Source organism: Castor canadensis, chromosome X, assembly GCF_047511655.1.
Source record: "Castor canadensis chromosome X, mCasCan1.hap1v2, whole genome shotgun sequence".
Taxonomy (NCBI): Eukaryota; Metazoa; Chordata; class Mammalia; order Rodentia; family Castoridae; genus Castor; species Castor canadensis.
The window spans coordinates 78,665,587-78,684,484 of NC_133405.1; the positions used below are offsets into that span (position 1 = coordinate 78,665,587).

Consider the following 18,898-nt stretch of genomic DNA (forward strand, 5'->3'; position numbering starts at 1 on the left):
TGGAGCTGCTGTGACTCTGTACATATGCTCCAGATGCCAGCTCTCCATCTGTTCCACAAGCACCTGCACTTCATACACTATTACCAGTATGGAAGTGGGGATATCTCTAGCACAAGCACAAGTGCTAGTATCAATCAGACCTCATAGTCTTCATCCTTCTATGTGAACCCATGTTTCAGATATTGGATCAATGGTTTAGTTCAAGGGTGTCATCCATCAGACACTGGTGCCACCACCAGCTTGAAGTATCTCACATGTCAAACCTGATGTGAAGAAGAATCTCCTTGGTCACCTCCTTGGTCACAACTTCCTCAGTGGAAGAAAAAGAAATCAAGTGTCCCTGCACCAATGACCACAACAGTCCTTGCTGCTTTAAGAATACATGCAACTTTAGCCACTGAAGATTGATCCTTACAATCTTCACCAGCACTGACCTTAACTGACAGAATTGTATGGAGATTATGCTGCAATAACCTTCAGCAAAGCCAGAACTTCTATACCCTACCCAGTCAGAACCTCCACACTCACCCATAGAACTAGGTCTTTTTTCCACCAAAACCACTCTTTAAAGTCTGGAAGAGATGACTGCTCCATCAAGGCACATAAATCAACATAAAGCAATAATAATAATAATAAAAACCAAGATACAACATTTTCAAAAGAACACATTAATTTTTTAGTAACTACTCCCCTCAAAATTGAGGCCTTTTAACTGACTAACAAAGAATTTAAAATAATCATTTTAGCTGGGTACCAATGGCTCACATCTGTAACCCTAGCTACCTGGAAAGCAGAGATCAGGAGGATCGCCATTCGAAGCCAACCTGGGCAAATAGATCGTGAGACCTTGTCTCGAAAAAACCCATTACAAGAAAGGGCTGTTGGAGTATCTCAAGTAGAGCACCTGTCTGGCAATCATGAGGCCCTGAGGTCAAACCCCCGTACCACCAAACAAAAAGAATAAAATAATTGTTTTAACGAAGCTCAGTGGATTTCAAGAGAACACAGATAATACAAAGATTTCAGGGAAATAATGCATGAACAAAATGAGAAAATTCACAGAGAAATTGAAATCATAATACAGAACCAAGCAGAAATTCTGAAGCTGAATAATACAATGAAAGAAATGAAAAAATGCAATAGAATATATCACCAACAGAACTGATAGAGAAGAATTTGTGAATTCAAAGGCAAATCATTTAGAAATGTATTTCTCTCTATCTCTAATACATTCAGAGTATAGTTAGAGGAGGAATAAAAGAATGAAAATGAATAAAGAAAAATCTATAGGACTTGTTAGACCATGAAGACAACCAAAATTTTCATAATAAATTTAAAAAGGAGAAGAACAAAAAGGATAAAAAGCTTATTTAAAGACATAATGGCTAAAAGCTTCCTGAATCTAGGAGAAGTCTTAATATCCAGGTACAGGAAGCTCAAAGGTCTAAAATAAAGTTGAATCTAGAAAAGTCTACTCAAGAACATATTATAATCACATTTTTAGATATCAAGACAAAGATTCTTGAAAATGAGAAAAAAAGATCCTTGAAGGAACCCATGTATGGCTATCAGCGTATTAATCAACAAAAATTATAAAGATCAGGGGTAGAATGATATTTTCAAAGTGCTGAAAGGAAAAACTGCTAACCAGCAATGTTGTATACTTCAGAAATGAAGGCAAGATAGAGACTTTCCAAAACAAACCAAAGCTAAAGGAATTCATGGCCACTAGACCTGTCTTACAAGAAATGCTAAAGAGAATTCTTCAAGCTGAAACAAAAAGACACTAATTGGTAATATGAAAACATATGAAAGTATAAAATTCACTGGTAAAGGTACAGTCAATTTCATAACATTCTAGTACTCTAAAGGTTATATGAAAATCATTTAATAGTACAAAGGTTCAGAAAATATTAAAAGTATAACATTTTGTAAATGAGTATACAATATAAAAGATGCAAATTATGACTTCAAAAATATAAGATATGTTGGTCACAGTGGTGCGCAGTGGGACATGCCTATAATCCCAGCACTTGGAGGCTGAGGTAGAAGGATCATGAGTTTGAGGCCAGCCTGGACACATAGTGAGACCCTATCTAAAAAAGAGTAACATAAGATGTAGGAGACAGGTAGGTAAAAGGAGTTTTTGAGTGTGATCAGTTAGTTGCTGTTAGCTTAAAACAGCCTATTATAACTATATTTTATGTAAGCCTCATGGTTACCACAAATCAAAAATTTACAACACATGCAGACAAAGAGAAAGGAATCAAAACATACTATTACAGAAAATTGCCTCATTACAAGGAAGACAGCAAGTGAGGAAGAATGGAAAAAAAGAACTCTAAATCAATCAGAAAACAGTTCAAGGGCAGCAATAAATCCCTACCCATCAATAATTACCTTAGTTGCAAATAGATTAAATTCTCCAATCAAAAAGCATAGACTGCCTGAATGGATTTTTAAAAATCCCCAATATTCAACTATATCCAATCTTCAAGGGACTCACATCAGATTTAAGGATATACATAGACTGAAAGTAAATGAATGGAAAAAAAGTATCCCATATATTTTAACATCTGAATTTTGGTGGCCCACAAATATTGAATCTTTAAAATGATGACTTTCATGTCATGTGATTTCTATCTCAATTTTAGAATAAAAGGGAATAAATTATGGATACATGATACAATATGGATGAACCTAGAAAACATTATATTAGAGAAGTTAGAGAAGCCAGACATAAAAACCAAGCAGTTTATGATTTTACGCATACAAAATGTTCAGAATAGGTAAATCTATAGACACAGAAAATAGATTGATGGAGCTGGGGAGTGAGGCAAGAATAGGAAGTGACTGCAAATGGCTATGGGCTTTCTTTTTGTAATAATGACTTTTTGTTGTTTTTGGAGACAGGATCTTGCCATGCAACCCAGGTTGACCTGGAACTCATGATCCTCCTGCCTCTATCTCCTTAGTGCTGGGATTATAATTGTGTGCCGCCACATCCAGTTTATGATGAAATGTTTTAATATTGATTTGGTCATTGTTGCGCACTTCTGTGAACATATTAGAAACCACTGAATTATACTCTTTGTATAGCTGAATTTTATGGCATGTGAACTGTATTTCAATAAAGTATTTAAAATGAGGTAAGGCAATGGCAAATTGAGTTAGACCATGTGGACAATTTAAAGGGCTTTGACACTTATTGAGATCGAGATGGTAAAGTTATAAAAGTGACTTATATTTTTTCATTTTTATTAGGATATATTCATGTATGGGGGGATTCATTGTGACAATTCGTGTGCTTAGAAAAGATTGTAGAGGTGCCAGGGCAGAAGCAGGGAATGAGAAATTCTTAAATAACCCAGGTGAGAGATTATGCTGACCATGCTGTGAAAAATGGAGATGTGGGAAGGAACAAGATACTAGATATATTTCTGAAGATATATTTTGAAGATAGACTAGATGGGCAATTATATGTGGGATTTGTGCAAAAGAATTTTGACCCAAACAATTGGAGGAATAGTATTGCCATTAGCTGAGATGGAGAAGACTAAGAGTAGAATAAGTCTGGACAGAGATTAGGGTTGATTTTAGCATGTTAAATTTGTGATGCTTATTTGTCTTCCTACTCTCTACCTAGAGAATAGACATATAGGGTACGAAGTTTAGAAGAAAGGTCTTACCTGGAAGTATCAATTTGGGTATCACCAGTATTTATGTTTATATGTACGTACAAATGGTCCCTGATTTTTGATGGTGTGATTTAGGAATTTTTGACTTTCCAATAGTGTGAAAGCATACCCATACAACCACTCTGTGTTTCAATTTCAGCATAATACTCAATAAGCTACATGAGCTATTCAACACGTTATTTTAAAATAGGCTTTGTGAAGTGGTAGAGTGCTTGCCTAACAAGTGCAAGGCCCTTAGTTCAACCCCCACTACCTCCAAAAAATCATTTTCAGAGTCAAAAGACTATTAAGAAAACATGATAGGAGTTCCTGGTTCTGAAAGGAAAAGAACACCTGTGAAAGGCCAATTTTCTGTAGAAGATGAAGTGTTGAGAATTATTGCTATAGGCCAGATGCAAATCTAGTAGCAAAAGGGGCTGCCTGGGAAGAAGCAAGAGCTCAGTGCATGAGGGAACTGGAATAACAAAAGAGCTGGACGAAAAATTTGATCAAAAGTAGGCTGAAAATTACATAAGGTCTTCATCTGGAAATTCTGCTCTGGCAACAACCCAAGTGTAAACTTATCCAGACAAGGGGTGGGAGGACACACCAGCAGCTTCATAGATCCAGACATCTCATTAAATGAACTGTGGAAGCAAAACAAAAGAAAGACATCATCTGCAGTTCACAGTTAGACAACAAAAAGAACAATTTGCTCTACTAGGATGTTATTGAAGAACAGGAGTCACAGATGGTGGAATTTTGTAGTGAAAATAAGGGAAAATCAAAGGCGTTAGAAAGGCAGAACCATATGTGTAGCATACTGCAGCATAAGATAGATGAATGTAAAGACCTTCAGTAAAGAAGAGTAGCTTAGTGAGAAACATGGCTTAGTCATAATCCCCAGTGACACTCCTAAATCATTAACCACTGGTTGGAACCATTACTGTTGTGTCTCAGGAAACTGCTTGCCTTGGAGTCAGCAGAAGGGCCACTAGATGATGTAAAGCTATGCAAACATGCTGGTGAAAAGGAAGAGCTACTATCACAGCTTAGAAAAGTGAAGCTGCAGTTAGAAAAAGAACAGCAGAACTCCAGTCCTAGGGGGACTGTAGAAAGACTCAGACTTGCAGTTCATCAAAATGCAAAGAGATGTTGTTAGACAGATTGGAGAAGAGCAACTTAAGCTTTTTGAAAAAAAGAGAAGAACAGGGTATAACCACTTTGGTCAACTTCAGGGACAGGTGTAGCATTACAAAGCTGCTGTTGGGAAAGCTAAGAAAGTTAAAGAACTGAAAACAAAAGAACAGGAAGCTACAAGGAGAGTTATGAATGGCACTAGACAAGATTGAGGAGATGGAGATGACCATCAACCACCTGGTCAAGTGGCTGGAAAAGATGAAGGCTAATTGAACGGTGATTCTGGCCCAGCAATACCCTGACCTCCCTCTGACCTAGGTGCTGCTCCTTGGGGCCCTGCCCAGAGGGACTGATGCTTTTTGTCCATTGATATAAACCCTTTCAGTGGTATTTGAGTTTTGTCATTAATATAGCCGTATTTGTATTTTATTTATTATTTTTTGGTGGGACTGGTGTTTGAACTCCAGGCTTCATGCTTTCAAAACAGGTGCTCTACCACTTTAACCACACCTCTAACTGTATTTTATAATTTATGAGAGAATGAAATAGTTTCAAATCTTCATGAATAAGCACTTTGTTTCTTATTTATAATTTGATGCAAGACTAAAAACTGGTTCATGCTGCTTTTATTTTTTAATATCTATAATTTTAGAATTGAGTTTACTCAACTTTTCCTCCCAACTGCCTCAATGACTGGACACCCCAAGGCCTCATCACAGGTTCTAGAGGACAGCAATTTTATGAGTATGCACAGAGACATTTGCTGGAGGCCTTAGAAAACACAGGTGTTCTCTCTACAGTGCCATTTAGATTCTAGCACTCAAAAGGAATTTACTTTTTATATCAGACAGCATTTATATTTTCTGAGCAAACAAGTTCACAGGTGGAGAATCCATGTTATACTCAAATTTATATGTTTGGAGGAAAAATCCTTTTTGTAAAATATTTACATTTATTTAAGAAAATGTTAGAAAAAGATATGGAGAGTGTGTTTAAAATTTGCTTTATTGCATAGATCAGGGAATTCCAAGGTATAAAACTGTTAAAATAAGAGTAAGGTTCTTATTCTTCGATATTAACTCTGCTGCATCTTGTTAAGAAGGCAGCTATGCTCACCACTATACCACCAATGCATACTTGTCAGATATTTGATCTGCTGCTTATTTGTTGGATGAACCCTCAGACAAGCCCAAAGAGGGAGAGAGAGGCAGGGCAAGCAGATAGGAAATGCACCTGAAGTTTCTAGTAAACATATTTTTCCACATCCCTCCCCCAACTAGAAAGAAAACAGGACTTGAAAAGATATTGCACTCCCATGCTCCCTCCAGCACTATTCACAATAGCCAAGACATGGGAACAACCTAAATGTCTGTTAACAGTTGAATGGCTAAAGAAAACTAGCTATAGACATACAATGGAATATTATTCAGCTTTAAAATAGAAGAAAATACTGCTATTTGTGCTGACTTGGATGAAAACTTATGCCAAGTGAAATAAAATAAAATAAATAAAAATAATAAAGTAAATTTGTTTACATAAGTTAAGAATTTACTTGTTCATCTACAACTTTATCTTGTTAAAATGCTAATTCTCTCTAAATTGATATCCATTTAATGTAAAACCTATCAAAATTCTAGGGTTCTTTTAAATTTCAAAAAATGACAAGTTAGTTATAAATTATATATGGAAATGCAAAAGACTCAGAATAGTCAAAATATTTTGAAAAAAGAAGAATGATTGAGGACTTTCACTTCTCAATAAAAAATTAATATTAAGCTATGGTAATCAAGACAGTATGGTACTGTCATAAGGACGGACATACAGATTAACAAAACCCCAAAATAGATCCTATATTTATGGTTATGGAGAGTTTGAGGACTGCAGGACTGATTAAAAGAGAAAAATGGGACAACACAATGGCAATAGTCCACAACAAGTTTTATTGGATAGGGCTTCGACAGGGTTTTATGAGAGAGTAAATTCCTCACCATAGAAGTCCTTCCACAAACAACATCACAGGGCTAGATCTGGAAGGCGAATGGGCAAGGGAAGTGTAGGGAGAGAGGTGAACCAGAGTGGTAGCTTATATGTATAGATAATGTCCTTCAGCAGCAAGATGAAAAAGATTCTGGGTGAGCAGTGCTTTGGGATCTCTTAAGACTGTAAGTTTGTCTTGTCTATGGCTAGCAGATGCTGCAAAGAGTTTTGTGTGGCAACAAGCAGGCTCTAGAAATGCCAACAATATACTTATTTTGACTATAATTAAAACATTTGGATGTGTAAGAATTTGAGTTTGATGCCAACACACTTTGACTTAACAGTTCTAGTTGGTAGCAAGGAAGTAAACAACTTGGGGACTGATATACAGATATATTGCAGTCAACTAGTTTTATGATATAGGTGCCAAGGCAATTCATCAAAGAAAGGAGAGCCATTAACAAATGGGCTGGGACAAATGGACATCTGCATGGCAGAAAGTTAATAAGGCTATTAACTCACACCATACACAAAAATTAACTCAAAACCTAAACTTAAGAGCTAAAACTGCAAAAATGCTTAGGAAAAGCAGGAGGAAGTCTTCAGTGCCTTAGGTTATATGGAGATTTCTTGTTTATGGCACCAAACATGGTCCATTAAACAATGATAGTTTTAAAAAAGGAATGCAAGATACTGGTGGAAAATATTGCAAATATAAAGGACTTTTATATTCAGCATATGCTACTCAGGAGAAAGAGATCAGGAGGATCGTGGTTCAGAGCTAGCCCAGGCAAATAGTTTGTGAGACTCTATCTCAAAACTACCCAACACAGAAAAGGGCCAGCTCAATGGTTCAAGTGGTAGAGTGCCTTCCCAGTACTGCCTCGGCCCTAAAAAAAAGATAAATCAATTTAAATCTGAACAAGCGATTTACTTTCCATATCTATATGTCTCAAAATATGTAAGTGGCTAATGAGCACAATAAAAGATAGTCATTGGGGTTGCAAATTACACCTCATGGGATAAAATTTGAAAGACTTGCACACAAATGTTCATTGCAGCATAATTCATGGTAGCCAAAGCTAGAAACATTTTATGTATATATCAACTGGTGAAAAATTAAACATACTATGGTGTATCCATATGCTTAAATACTATTCAGCATGAAAGAGGAACCAAATATGATAATGTTGTGGCATAGATGAATCTCAGAAACCTTGCTTTCAGTGAGAGAAATCAGATGCAACAAGACTGCATATCATGTCACATGATTCCATTTGTATGAAAAACACAGAAAAGGCAGAACTATAAAGACAGAAAGTAGATTAGTGGTGCCAATAGCAGGACAGGAGGTATAAGAGGAATTAACAGTAATTGTTCATGAAGGAAGATCCTGGGATGGTGAACACGTTCTAAACCTAATCCATGGTGGTGATTGTACAACTTGGTAAATTTCTTTCCTTTTTTTAATTTTTTGATGGTATGGGAGTTTGAACTCAGTGCTTCACACTTGCTAGGGAGATGATCTGCCACTTGAGGCACTCCACCAACCCCTTACAACTTGGTAATTTTAATTTTAAAAATCATTGATTTGTGTACTTTATAAGGGTATATAACATGTTGCATAAAATATGTCCCAATGGACTTATTTTTAACATAAATAAAGGTGACAAAGAACATTTGTAGTATACCTAAACTAGAAATTGCTGAGTCTTAGAGGAGGCAAGTGTTTACATTTAATAGATACTGCCAAATAGTTTTTCAAAATTTTTATGCCAATTTATACTCCCAGTAGCAATATCTGAGAGTCCCAGCTGGGCGTGGTGGTGCATGCCTGTAATACCAGATACTAGGAATGCAGAGATCTGGAGGATCGCAGTTCATGGTCAGCTCAGGCAAAAACTTAATGAGACTCCCTCCCCAAATCACAAGTCAGGCATGGTGCTTCATGCCTGTAATCCAAGCTATACAGGAGGCATAGGTAGGAGGATTGTGGTCAGAGGCCAGCCCTGGACAAAAATGTGAGACCCTATTTTAAAAAATAACTAAAGCAAAAAGGACTGTGGGTGTGGCTCAATTGGTAGAAGGCTTGCTAAGCAAGCTCAAAACCCTGAGTTCAAAACCCCGGTACCCAGTTTCTGCCGGGAAAGGAGGGAGTAGAGGGGAAGGAGGAGGGGGTGGGGGGGAGAGGGAGGGGGTGAGGGGAAAAGGGTAGAAATGGCCCAAACATTGTATGCACATATGAATAAAGGAAAAAAAATGTACCATAAGCACACACACACCATACACTCATATAAATATATATTATATATATATAATATATATATATATAAATATATATTATATATATATATTATATATATATATATGAGTCCTAATTTCTCTACATCTTTGCCAAATTTGGAATTATTAAACTTTTTATTTAATTTTTATTTTTATCTTTATTACACTAGGATGGAATCCAGGGCCTTGTACATGCTAGGCAAGGGTTCTACCACTTGGTCCAATGCTCCCAGTCCCTTTGTTTCTATTTTATTTTTGAGTTAGGGTCTCACTAACTTTTGCCCAGGCTGGCCTTGAACTCGTGATCCTCCTGCCTCTGCCTCTTGAGCTGCTATGATTATAGGCACTACAGGTTTTTGCTACCATGTGTGGCTTGGAATTACTAAACTTATTAATTTTAGCCATTGACATTTCTCTTTACATAGAAATAACTTATTTGTAAATATGTGTGTTTATGTGTATAGTTCTCATTTTATAGTATTGTGTATTCTTTGTTGTTTCTCTCAACACTTTTATAATGGTAAAATATACATGGAAAGTACCATTTCAGCTATTTTTAAACTACCAGTTCAAGGGCATTACAGTATACCCATATTGCTTTGACCAACATCGCGATCTATTTCCAGAGTATTTTCATTTTCCTGAACTGAAACCTCTGCTCCTAACCTCTAGCAACCACAATTCTACTTTCTGTCTCTATGAATTTGACTGCTCTAGGAATCTTGAATAAGTGTAATCACATAATATTTTTTCTTTTGTGTCTGACTTATTTCACTTAGTATAATAGTTTCAAGGTTCATTCATTGTTGTAGCATGTGTCTGAATTTAATTCCTTTTTACGGTTGCATAGTACTCTATTTCCACCATGACCACTAGTACACACATTACACACACACACACACACACACACACACATTTTGTTCACCTATCAGTGAACATTTGGGCTGGTTCCAACTTTTTACTTCTGTGAATGATGGGCATGGGTGCACAAATATCTGAGACCTGACTTTGACTTTTTGAATTTACACCCAGAAGTGGAATTGATAGATATTGGTAACATTTTGAGGAACTGCCATACTGCTTTCCACTGTCCATATCCTCATTTGTTATTTTCTGCATTTTTTTAGCCATTCAAATGGGTGTGAAATAGTATGTAGTTGTGGGTTTTTATTTGTACTTCCATAATTAGTGATAGTGATCATTTTTTCATGACCTATTGGCCACTTGTTTCTCTTCTTTAGCAAAATCTCTGGTTAAGCCTTGCCCCTGTTTGAATTGATGGATTTTGGGGGAAGTGAAGGGGAAAGTGTGGTTACCAGGGCTTTGTGCTTGCTAGGCAGTTGCTCTGCCACTTAAGCCAAGGTTCCAGGCCTGAACTGCTGTTTTGATTGTTGTTGTTCTTGTTTGAGTTACTGATTTGTAGGATCCTTTATATATTCCAGATATTAATCTCCTATCACATGCATGATTTGCAAGTGATTTTCCTATACTGTTGGTGGCCTTTTAATTTTTTTTTGATAGTAATAGTGTTCTTTGATGCACAAAGTTTTTAACTTTGAAGAAGTCATATTCGAAAACTAGAGATAACTATATTTTTCTTTGTTGCCTATGCTTTTGGTGTCCTCATGTCTTTCTTGTTTTATGTGATGAGACATCCTTCTTCCTGTGGTCCCTGTGACTGCATGAATGACTGAGGAATCTTCAGCCTTAAAAGTAAATGAAGATAACTTCTCTTTGTCCTTTTTAATACTTTAGTTTAAACTCCACAATATTTTTAAATAACAATGGGGTTTACTTTAAAATCATATTCTTGAAGAATATTTAAGGACATTGGGATATGCTAATAAGAAAAAGCTTAGGAATGAGTTTATCCCAGTTTTATTTTTAAAACCCTTTGGCCAAAAGAGAAACATATGTTTAAACAATTAGAAATAAAAAGATCACAAGGTCCACATTGGTGCTCTAAGGGTTTTGAGATTACTAGTTATTTCTCTTATATCCTAAAATGTCCCTATTTTCCAATTTTCTACAATGAACATGTACAGTACTTACTACCAGAAAACTACAAGGAATGTTGAAACTACAAAAGCAGAGAAGGAAAACTGAGTGTATGGGATACATAACTATGGACCTTCCAGACTGAGAAATGAGCCTGAAAATTGAATTTTGTAAAGGCTGTAGTGGTATGCAGTACATAGAAATAAAATAAGTTGAAAAATGTGCATACAAACTGACAGAATCTGGAAATAAATACAACACTCTGTAAACTATATCTCTGTGGTACTAACACAATTCAAACTGTTCTTTAAATCTGAAAAACAATAACAGACACTTAAAAAATTTTAAATATGTTCAATTAATCAGTGTATGAAATATAAACAAAGTAAACAGACCAACCTATATCTATGCAGAGGAAACGGGCACACACAGTATTTCATCCTATGAATAATTTATCGTATATTTAACCATCTCTTAATGCTGAGATTTAGATTATTTCCAATAAGCTTGAAAATGTCAAGGAAATGCTATGATTATTAAAAAGAAATATGACTTTACATTCTGGGTTTTCTTTTTAAAATTCCTACTGTCTTTTCAAGCAACTATCAATAAAGAGGAAGTGGAAAGTCAGTTTAGGACGGGGGTTATTGATAAGCCAAGTGACTGGTTTATTCTCCTGTGAGTTCACTAGTTATGTAGGTAGATACACTATAATTATTAGCACTTCACCTTCACCTGTGCCTCACCAGCTCCTTCCCCCATGGGAAATGTTAGGAGAATTTTCCAATTAAAAATCTTACACCTTGTTGAAAATACAGAAAAACAGAATGTAGTATATTTAAATCACTGGCAGTAACTTCACCCCAAGCCCACCAATGCTAATTTTTTTTTTTTGGAAAGAGAAGAAAACAGACCTTTATTTTCACTGACCTATAACTGAAACGTAAAATTTTCTTCAATTTGCTTGTAGGCAACAAACCATAATATTACTAGCCACGATTCTTCACCTGTAGAAATCAGAGTTATTTACCTTCTAGGATCTCTTCGTAAGTTAGTCTACCACCCACCTCTCTTCTCTCCAGAACCCTAGGATAAAACCAAAGGGATAGATTTAGGATGGGTGGGTGCCTTGTCTTCGCCCATTCTCTGACAATTTAATTACTATTTTCCTTTAGCAGTTTTGAAATTATAAAACTATAAGGTCAGCTGAAATTTGAAGGAATATTAAACACTAGGTTTTGTAGAAACCTCCGCAGGGAGGTGGGGTGGTTGGATGGCTGGGAGGAGGATGAATCAGCCATATTAGAGAAGGTGAGCAGACTCGGAAACTTGATAGATCTCATAATTTACTGGCTCAGCGTTTGTCAATCACTGCAGCCCGGCAAATGAGATTAGAGCAGAGTTATGGGAGGGAAGAGGGTGATGCAGTAAGCTCCATGCACCTAAAAAATTTAGCTCAGAGTCTGCTGCGTAATCATATGCCGCACCGTTTTTGTTTGTCTGTCGTTCCCCCCACCCCGCCCCCCGCTCTGGCTGCTGCAGCTGCTTGTGAGGAGGTCTGCCCCTGCGACTCGACTCTGCAGTGCTTGGCCGCCTCCTTCAGGACCCATCACCGCAGCCATCGCTGTCCTCTGCTCCCCGGCCCAGGCCGCCGCCTCAGCAGCCTCAGCACCGCTGTTCACCCCCCTTGCAGCCCACCATCGCTGCCACCACTGCTCCTTCTGTTTGTGCCCGGCCACCGTTGCATTTGCATCTGACATTTCGGTGAGTGTTCTCCTGCGGGAGACAGGTCTGCTGATCTCGGTGCTAGCCAGTTTAGGCGTTCACAATCTTTTCAATAATGGCCGAGTTAGCCGAGCACAAGAAACGGTCAGAATCCAATCCAGAAGAGATTGACAGCCAGAAAATGACGGAGGGAACCGGGGACCCTCACGAGCTCAGAGATGGTGCCGCCTCTGGACCCGGAGATGATGGGGAGCGCGGTGAAGAAGCCGCCGCCGCCGGGCTCCGGGAAGAAGCAGGAAAAGGTGAAGATGGTGCTGCAGGGTCCAGGAAAGAAGGGGGAAAGGGTAAAGGTGCTGATAAGGACTTAGAACCAGATCGTCCGAAAGGGCTTATGGGTTATCTCTTAGATACAGACTTTGTTGAAAGTCTCCCTGTAAAAGTTAAGTACCGTGTGTTAGCCCTTAAAAAGCTTCAAACTAGAGCAGCCAATTTAGAATCCAAATTCCTGAGGGAATTTCATGACATCGAAAGAAAGTTTGCTGAAATGTATCAACCCTTACTGGAAAAAAGACGTGAAATCATCAATGCAATCTATGAACCTACAGAAGAGGAATGTGAATATAAATCAGACGCTGAGGACTATAAGGATGAGGAAATGGATGGGGAGGAAGAGATGAATGGTAGGGAGGAGGGTATGGTACATGAGTATGTAGATGAAGATGATGCTTATGAGGACTATTATTATGATTATGCCATTGAGGAGGAGGAGGAGGAGGAAGGTGAAGGCGCTGCAGGCACGGGAAGAGAAGAGAATAAAGAGGACCCTAAGGGAATTCCGGACTTTTGGCTGACTGTTTTAAAAAACGTTGCCACACTCACTCCTTTGATTAAGAAATGTGATGAGCCTATTTTAAAGCTCCTGACAGACATTAAAGTCAAGCTTTCCGAACCTGGCGAGCCTCTCAGTTTCACATTGGAATTTCACTTCAAACCCAATGAATATTTCAAAAATGAGCTGTTGACAAAAACCTACGTGCTGAAGTCAAAGCTAGGATATTATGATCCCCATCCCTATAGGGGATCTGCAATTGAGTATTCCACAGGCTGTGAAATAGATTGGAATGAAGGAAAGAATGTCACTTTGAAAACCATGAAGAAGAAGCAGAAGCATCGGACCTGGGGAACAATCCGAACTGTGACAGAAGATTTTCCCAAGGATTCATTCTTCAATTTCTTCTCTCCTCATGGAATCAACTTAAATGGAGGGGATGAAAATGATGATTTTTTGCTTGGTCACAATTTACGTACTTACATAATTCCAAGATCAGTATTATTCTTTTCAGGTGATGCACTTGAATCTCAGCAGGAGGGGGTAGTTAGAGAAGTTAATGATACAACTTATGACAAAATTATTTATGATAATTGGATGGCTGCAATAGAGGAGGTTAAAGCCTGTTGCAAAAACCCAGAGGCATTGGTAGAAGATATTGATCGCTAAAGCAGAGTGGCCCTGAAATTAACTGCCCTACATCAATTACTCCAGATGTAAGACATTAATGACGGTCTTGTGTTCTGTATTTTTCTTATCGCATCAATTAAAACATATGTCTCAGAAATACATATATATATAATATATAAAAGTTTGAATTCTAATTTTAACCTTGCATTTTAGTAGCAGAATGTTTTAAGACATGTAGAATGTGGTAAATGATTTAAGACATTAATGTAGCATGCTGCAGTTTAACACTCCTAAAATCCGTTTGTCATGTAGCTATTAATCTGTGGCTGTGAACATTATCAGAAATGCTAAATGAGATCAATATTTCTTTGGAAAGAAAATCTTGGAAACCAACCCAAGACTTTTTGCTGGTTTTTTGTATTTTTGTTTTCTTAGTCCTTTAGCTAGTGAGTTTAATTTTGTTGTGCCTGCTTCACATGCAGTAGAAATACAGTAGAATTTAAAACTTGAATGCTGAAGAAGAGATAGGCACATGTTTGAGAACTTCAGGTAAAACTACATTTATTGTTAGTAACAGCTTGTGCACAGGCTCTTGCATTTTATGTGACTGTGATAAATAATAAAACTTAGTTGTATTGAGATTAGTGTTCATCAGTGAAGTGTTAGTCACAGTATTTTCAAAAGTTTGCAAATAATGTTCTGTATAATCGTGTAAGCTATGGTTAGTGTGTACAATTCTCTTTTTCTATAGTATATTGAGTCATTCATTGAAAGTGAGCAGTTTACCAGTTTGAAAAGATATTTCATATTCCTTCACTGTAAAATAAAATGAATAAAAATTTCAGGGCATTTCATGTTTTAAAATTGGTCTTATTATGAAAGTAATATGTTCATGGGAGGGCTTCTGCAAAATATTAAAATATATACATTAATTAAAACCAAAACCCATATGAGAACTTCACCAAAGATAAGCACTATTGATGCTTTGACTTAGTTTTTAGTTACTTTTGTATGTGTTTATACATGTATGCAAATTTACCAGCACTACACTAAGATGTATAAGAAAGAATATGTTTAATTATTTATAACTGATCTAATATTAATCTCAAGTTGACTTTCATGCCACAAGGTTACAGGGAAATTTTCAAAAACCTCAATTTTAATCAATCCAGTAAATTCACTGCTATTTAATAATGTAAGTACTTTATAAATAACAAGTTCCTGTGTGACAGTCTATATTTCATCTTACCTACCTTTCCACAATGTCATCTGCATGATAAGGGCATACATAACTTTATGACATTGGAAGGAGGCACTGACTGGGAACAATGGGATGTGGTTGGTCAGACTTTGTCCCAGAGGTGAAATTTGCTTTCCTCAACTGTGAAAACTCAGAAGTTTGGTTTCTCCCTTTGGCAAACTCTGTGAAGGTCACATCTATCCCCCTAGGGAACTTCCTGGTGCCTTCCATACCAAGTGGGAGCTGAGAGTGGTTAGGAAATGCTTATTCTGTCTCATTATTTCTGCCTATCACTCTTCTATCCCAGATGGTTGTGATGTGATCTCACAGAATTATAAACCAAGTGGAACAAAAGTTCTGCTTGTGACTTATTCTTCCACCACTGAACATGCCTCCTTCTTCATATTTTGACCTAGAGGTAAACTTACAAACTGCCTGTGTTTCTTATTTCTGTCTCATCTCTCTACAGTCAGCAGGGAAAGAACGTATAAACTTTTTCTTTCTTGTTCCTGTGTAGAAAGTACCCTCCTCAATGTCAAATCATTCTCCCAGAAATGATGGTAGATGTTCAATTGTTTTTGGGGTGGTGGGGACTGCCATAGTTGGCAAGATATAGAAAAAGTCAAGTTACCTAAACAGGAGTATAGTTTGTAAATACAGATATTTTCATCACCATTGATCTTGACCTCTGAAATTTCTGACTGCCCCCAAATTCCTTCCACAAAAAATTAGGCCCCTTTTAGTTGTGGCTACTATTATTATGCATTTAAAAAATGAAAAACATGGGTGTATCTTTCCACCTATTTCACAGAGGCCACCCAGATATCTTGCAACCCCTCCTGTCCATGCGCTGCAGTGGCAAAGGTGCTTCTTCTGTACTTACTCAGCAGGCCAGGACCTGTTTGCTGTAGCTCTTGTGTCAATGGCCTCCAGCCAAAAGCAGGCACACCTATGGTTAAACAAGCTTTTATTATTCCTTGTTGCAGTGAGGGAAAACACATCAGGGAGGACCACAGTATGTATCAGTAAGTGGGGATTATTGCAGAACTTGGCCTTTGGTTGTGTGATTTAGAGGAATGCCTTAAAAAGTGAAGATGTGCACTAGATTGGATGCTGACAGGAAATCAGGGCAGTTTTATTATTAGTAGCTCAATAAATCTATCCATAGGGAGGGAAGACTAGAACAAAGATAAAGCTGGAATTGATAAAGAAGTTGTAGCCACTCATTTAAACTCATATGGGGGTTGTTTAGTATGTGGATGGCACAGTGACCTTGTTTTTGTCTGTGCTTAGACAAAATTAAGTGGTCTTTCTTTGTCTCATTTTATTATACTCCTAGAGTAACCTTGTCTGTGGTTGGTACTCTATGGAATGGTTTATGTTCAATAGGAGAATAATGCGGCCTAGCCATGAGTACCAGGTCAGCTTCCTGATGTTAGGGGCTGCTTTTTATTTCCTTTCTCTTACACCTCTTCTCAAGGAAAGAATTTGAGGCTCTCAGTTCTCCCATAGCTTATGCTGGAATGGAGGTTCATTTGATTTAACTTTAGACTAGTGTAAGGGTCCTTTATGGCTGGAAGATAAGCCACCAGCCTCATGCCACCAGACAGCACACTTTACTAGGGTTTAGGACTCAAGTGTGACCCCAAAAATGCAATACTTTAATTTTCCTTATATTTTTCTTTTATTTTGGGGGCTGGAGGTATGGCTCAAGTGGTTGAGTACTTGCCTAGCAAGCATAAGGCCCTGAATTCAAATCCTAGCACTGCAAAAAAAGTGAATTTTTCACATGGTCCTGGAAGGATTATTGAGGTAATTATTGGGCCTTGCTAGAATTTTGGCATTTCTAGGGAATATTGTGAAATACATAAATATAATAAAATTCAATTTTTGGAAACATAATAATACTGTAAATTGTAATATTTAGGAGTATATAGTAGAGTGTTTAGTCTTTAAAGTCTGTCTGCCAAAATTCCAGTCCCAACTCTGTAATTTATTAGTTGGATGATCTTCTGCAAGTTATTTCAGATTTCATATCTGTAAAAATACTGTGATACCTGTGCATTTACCTCATAAGGTTACTATGAAGGCCAGGCACTGGTAGATCACACATGTAATCCTAGCTACTTAAGAGGCAGAGATCAGAAGGATCACACTTCAAAACCAGCCCAGGCAAATAGTTCACGAGGCCTTATCTTGAAACTACCCAATGCAAAAAAGGGCTGGCAGAGTGGTTCAAGTAGTAGAGTGCCTGTCTAGCAAGTGTGAAGCACTGGGTTCAAAACCCAGTACCACTAAAAAAAATTACTACGAAGAAACCGTTTATATAAAGTGCTAAGAACTTATGCATGGTACATAAATGCTATATGGGTGTATCTATCATTATTAAGTTTATAAATACTCAAAACTGTATACAGTAGGGTGCAGTAGATTCTTATTAAGTTATTAAGAATTATTCCTCTAATATGTTTTTAATTTCAGTAAAATTGAAAGTTCATACTTTGTATTTCAATAGCAGAATCTCCAAGATATCTGCAAGTATTGAGAAGGAGTGGTACTTAAGTTACTCACAAGCCTGGCTCATAAAAAAGAAAATATAGAGAGTATGGTGCTACTTTCTCACTGCCAACTACACTCATTAGCCTTTTATTTGTGTATTCTTAAGCTCAATACTCATTACGGGCCATTTGCTCACCACCCAATAAATATATCATGATCCTCTTTTAAACTATTTGGAAACCAGAGAAAAACAGGAAATAAAGTCCCATGAAATTATATGTCATCCATAGGTATATAACAGATTTGAGTTTTCAGTTAACACACAGATATATGCAACATGAAGCTGACTATTACAAAGTAGAAAGTCTTTAAAAATTTTTTTATTATCATACTGAGGCACATTGTGACATTTACAAAAGTGCTCACAGTCTATCTTAGCTAAATTCACCCCCTCACATTGTCCCCTGCCCCACTCCTGGAATAGTTTCAACAGATCTCATTTTTCCATTTTCATACATGAGTACATAATATTTTCACCACATTCACCCTCCTACACCCTTTCCTTATATCCTCCCAAAAGTCTTTTAAAATGTAACTTTAAGTAGAACATCATTCTGAGATGTATTTTCTTCAATTTATTTACCAAATAATACAATTTTAAAAGTAAAAGAGAAAATAATGTTCAAAACAAAGCAATCTCTGCCATTTAAAAGATACTCACTACAGCCTGGGGGAATGGTGGAGGGCTTGCCTAGCAAATGCAAGACCCTGGGTTCAATCCCCAGTATGGGGAAATGCTTACAAATGATCCATTTGTTGACCTATTCTCTGTGTTTTAAGACAATAAAAACTCTGGAGGTCATGCACACAGTGTGTAACCTGCTTCTCCACATATTTCTT

The 18,898-nt window shown here is 37.2% G+C and overlaps 1 protein-coding gene and 1 pseudogene across 1 annotated transcript; both read left to right on the forward strand.

Moving 5' to 3' along the window:
- The first annotated feature begins 3,994 nt into the window (after positions 1–3,994).
- On the forward strand, positions 3,995–5,135 carry LOC141419458 (leucine-rich repeat flightless-interacting protein 2 pseudogene; annotated as a pseudogene).
- Positions 5,136–12,833: 7,698 nt separating this feature from the next.
- LOC141419572 (nucleosome assembly protein 1-like 2) lies at positions 12,834–15,108 on the forward strand. Its single transcript, XM_074062575.1, has one exon. The coding sequence runs from the start codon at positions 12,916–12,918 to the stop codon at positions 14,296–14,298; it is 1,383 nt and encodes a 460-aa protein (XP_073918676.1). The 5' UTR covers positions 12,834–12,915; the 3' UTR covers positions 14,299–15,108.
- Positions 15,109–18,898: the final 3,790 nt, after the last annotated feature.

Excerpts from the sequence above, each read along its gene's own strand:
- LOC141419572 (XM_074062575.1), top strand. The coding sequence starts at position 12,916 with ATGGCCGAGTTAGCCGAGCACAAGAAACGGTCAGAATCCAATCCAGAA.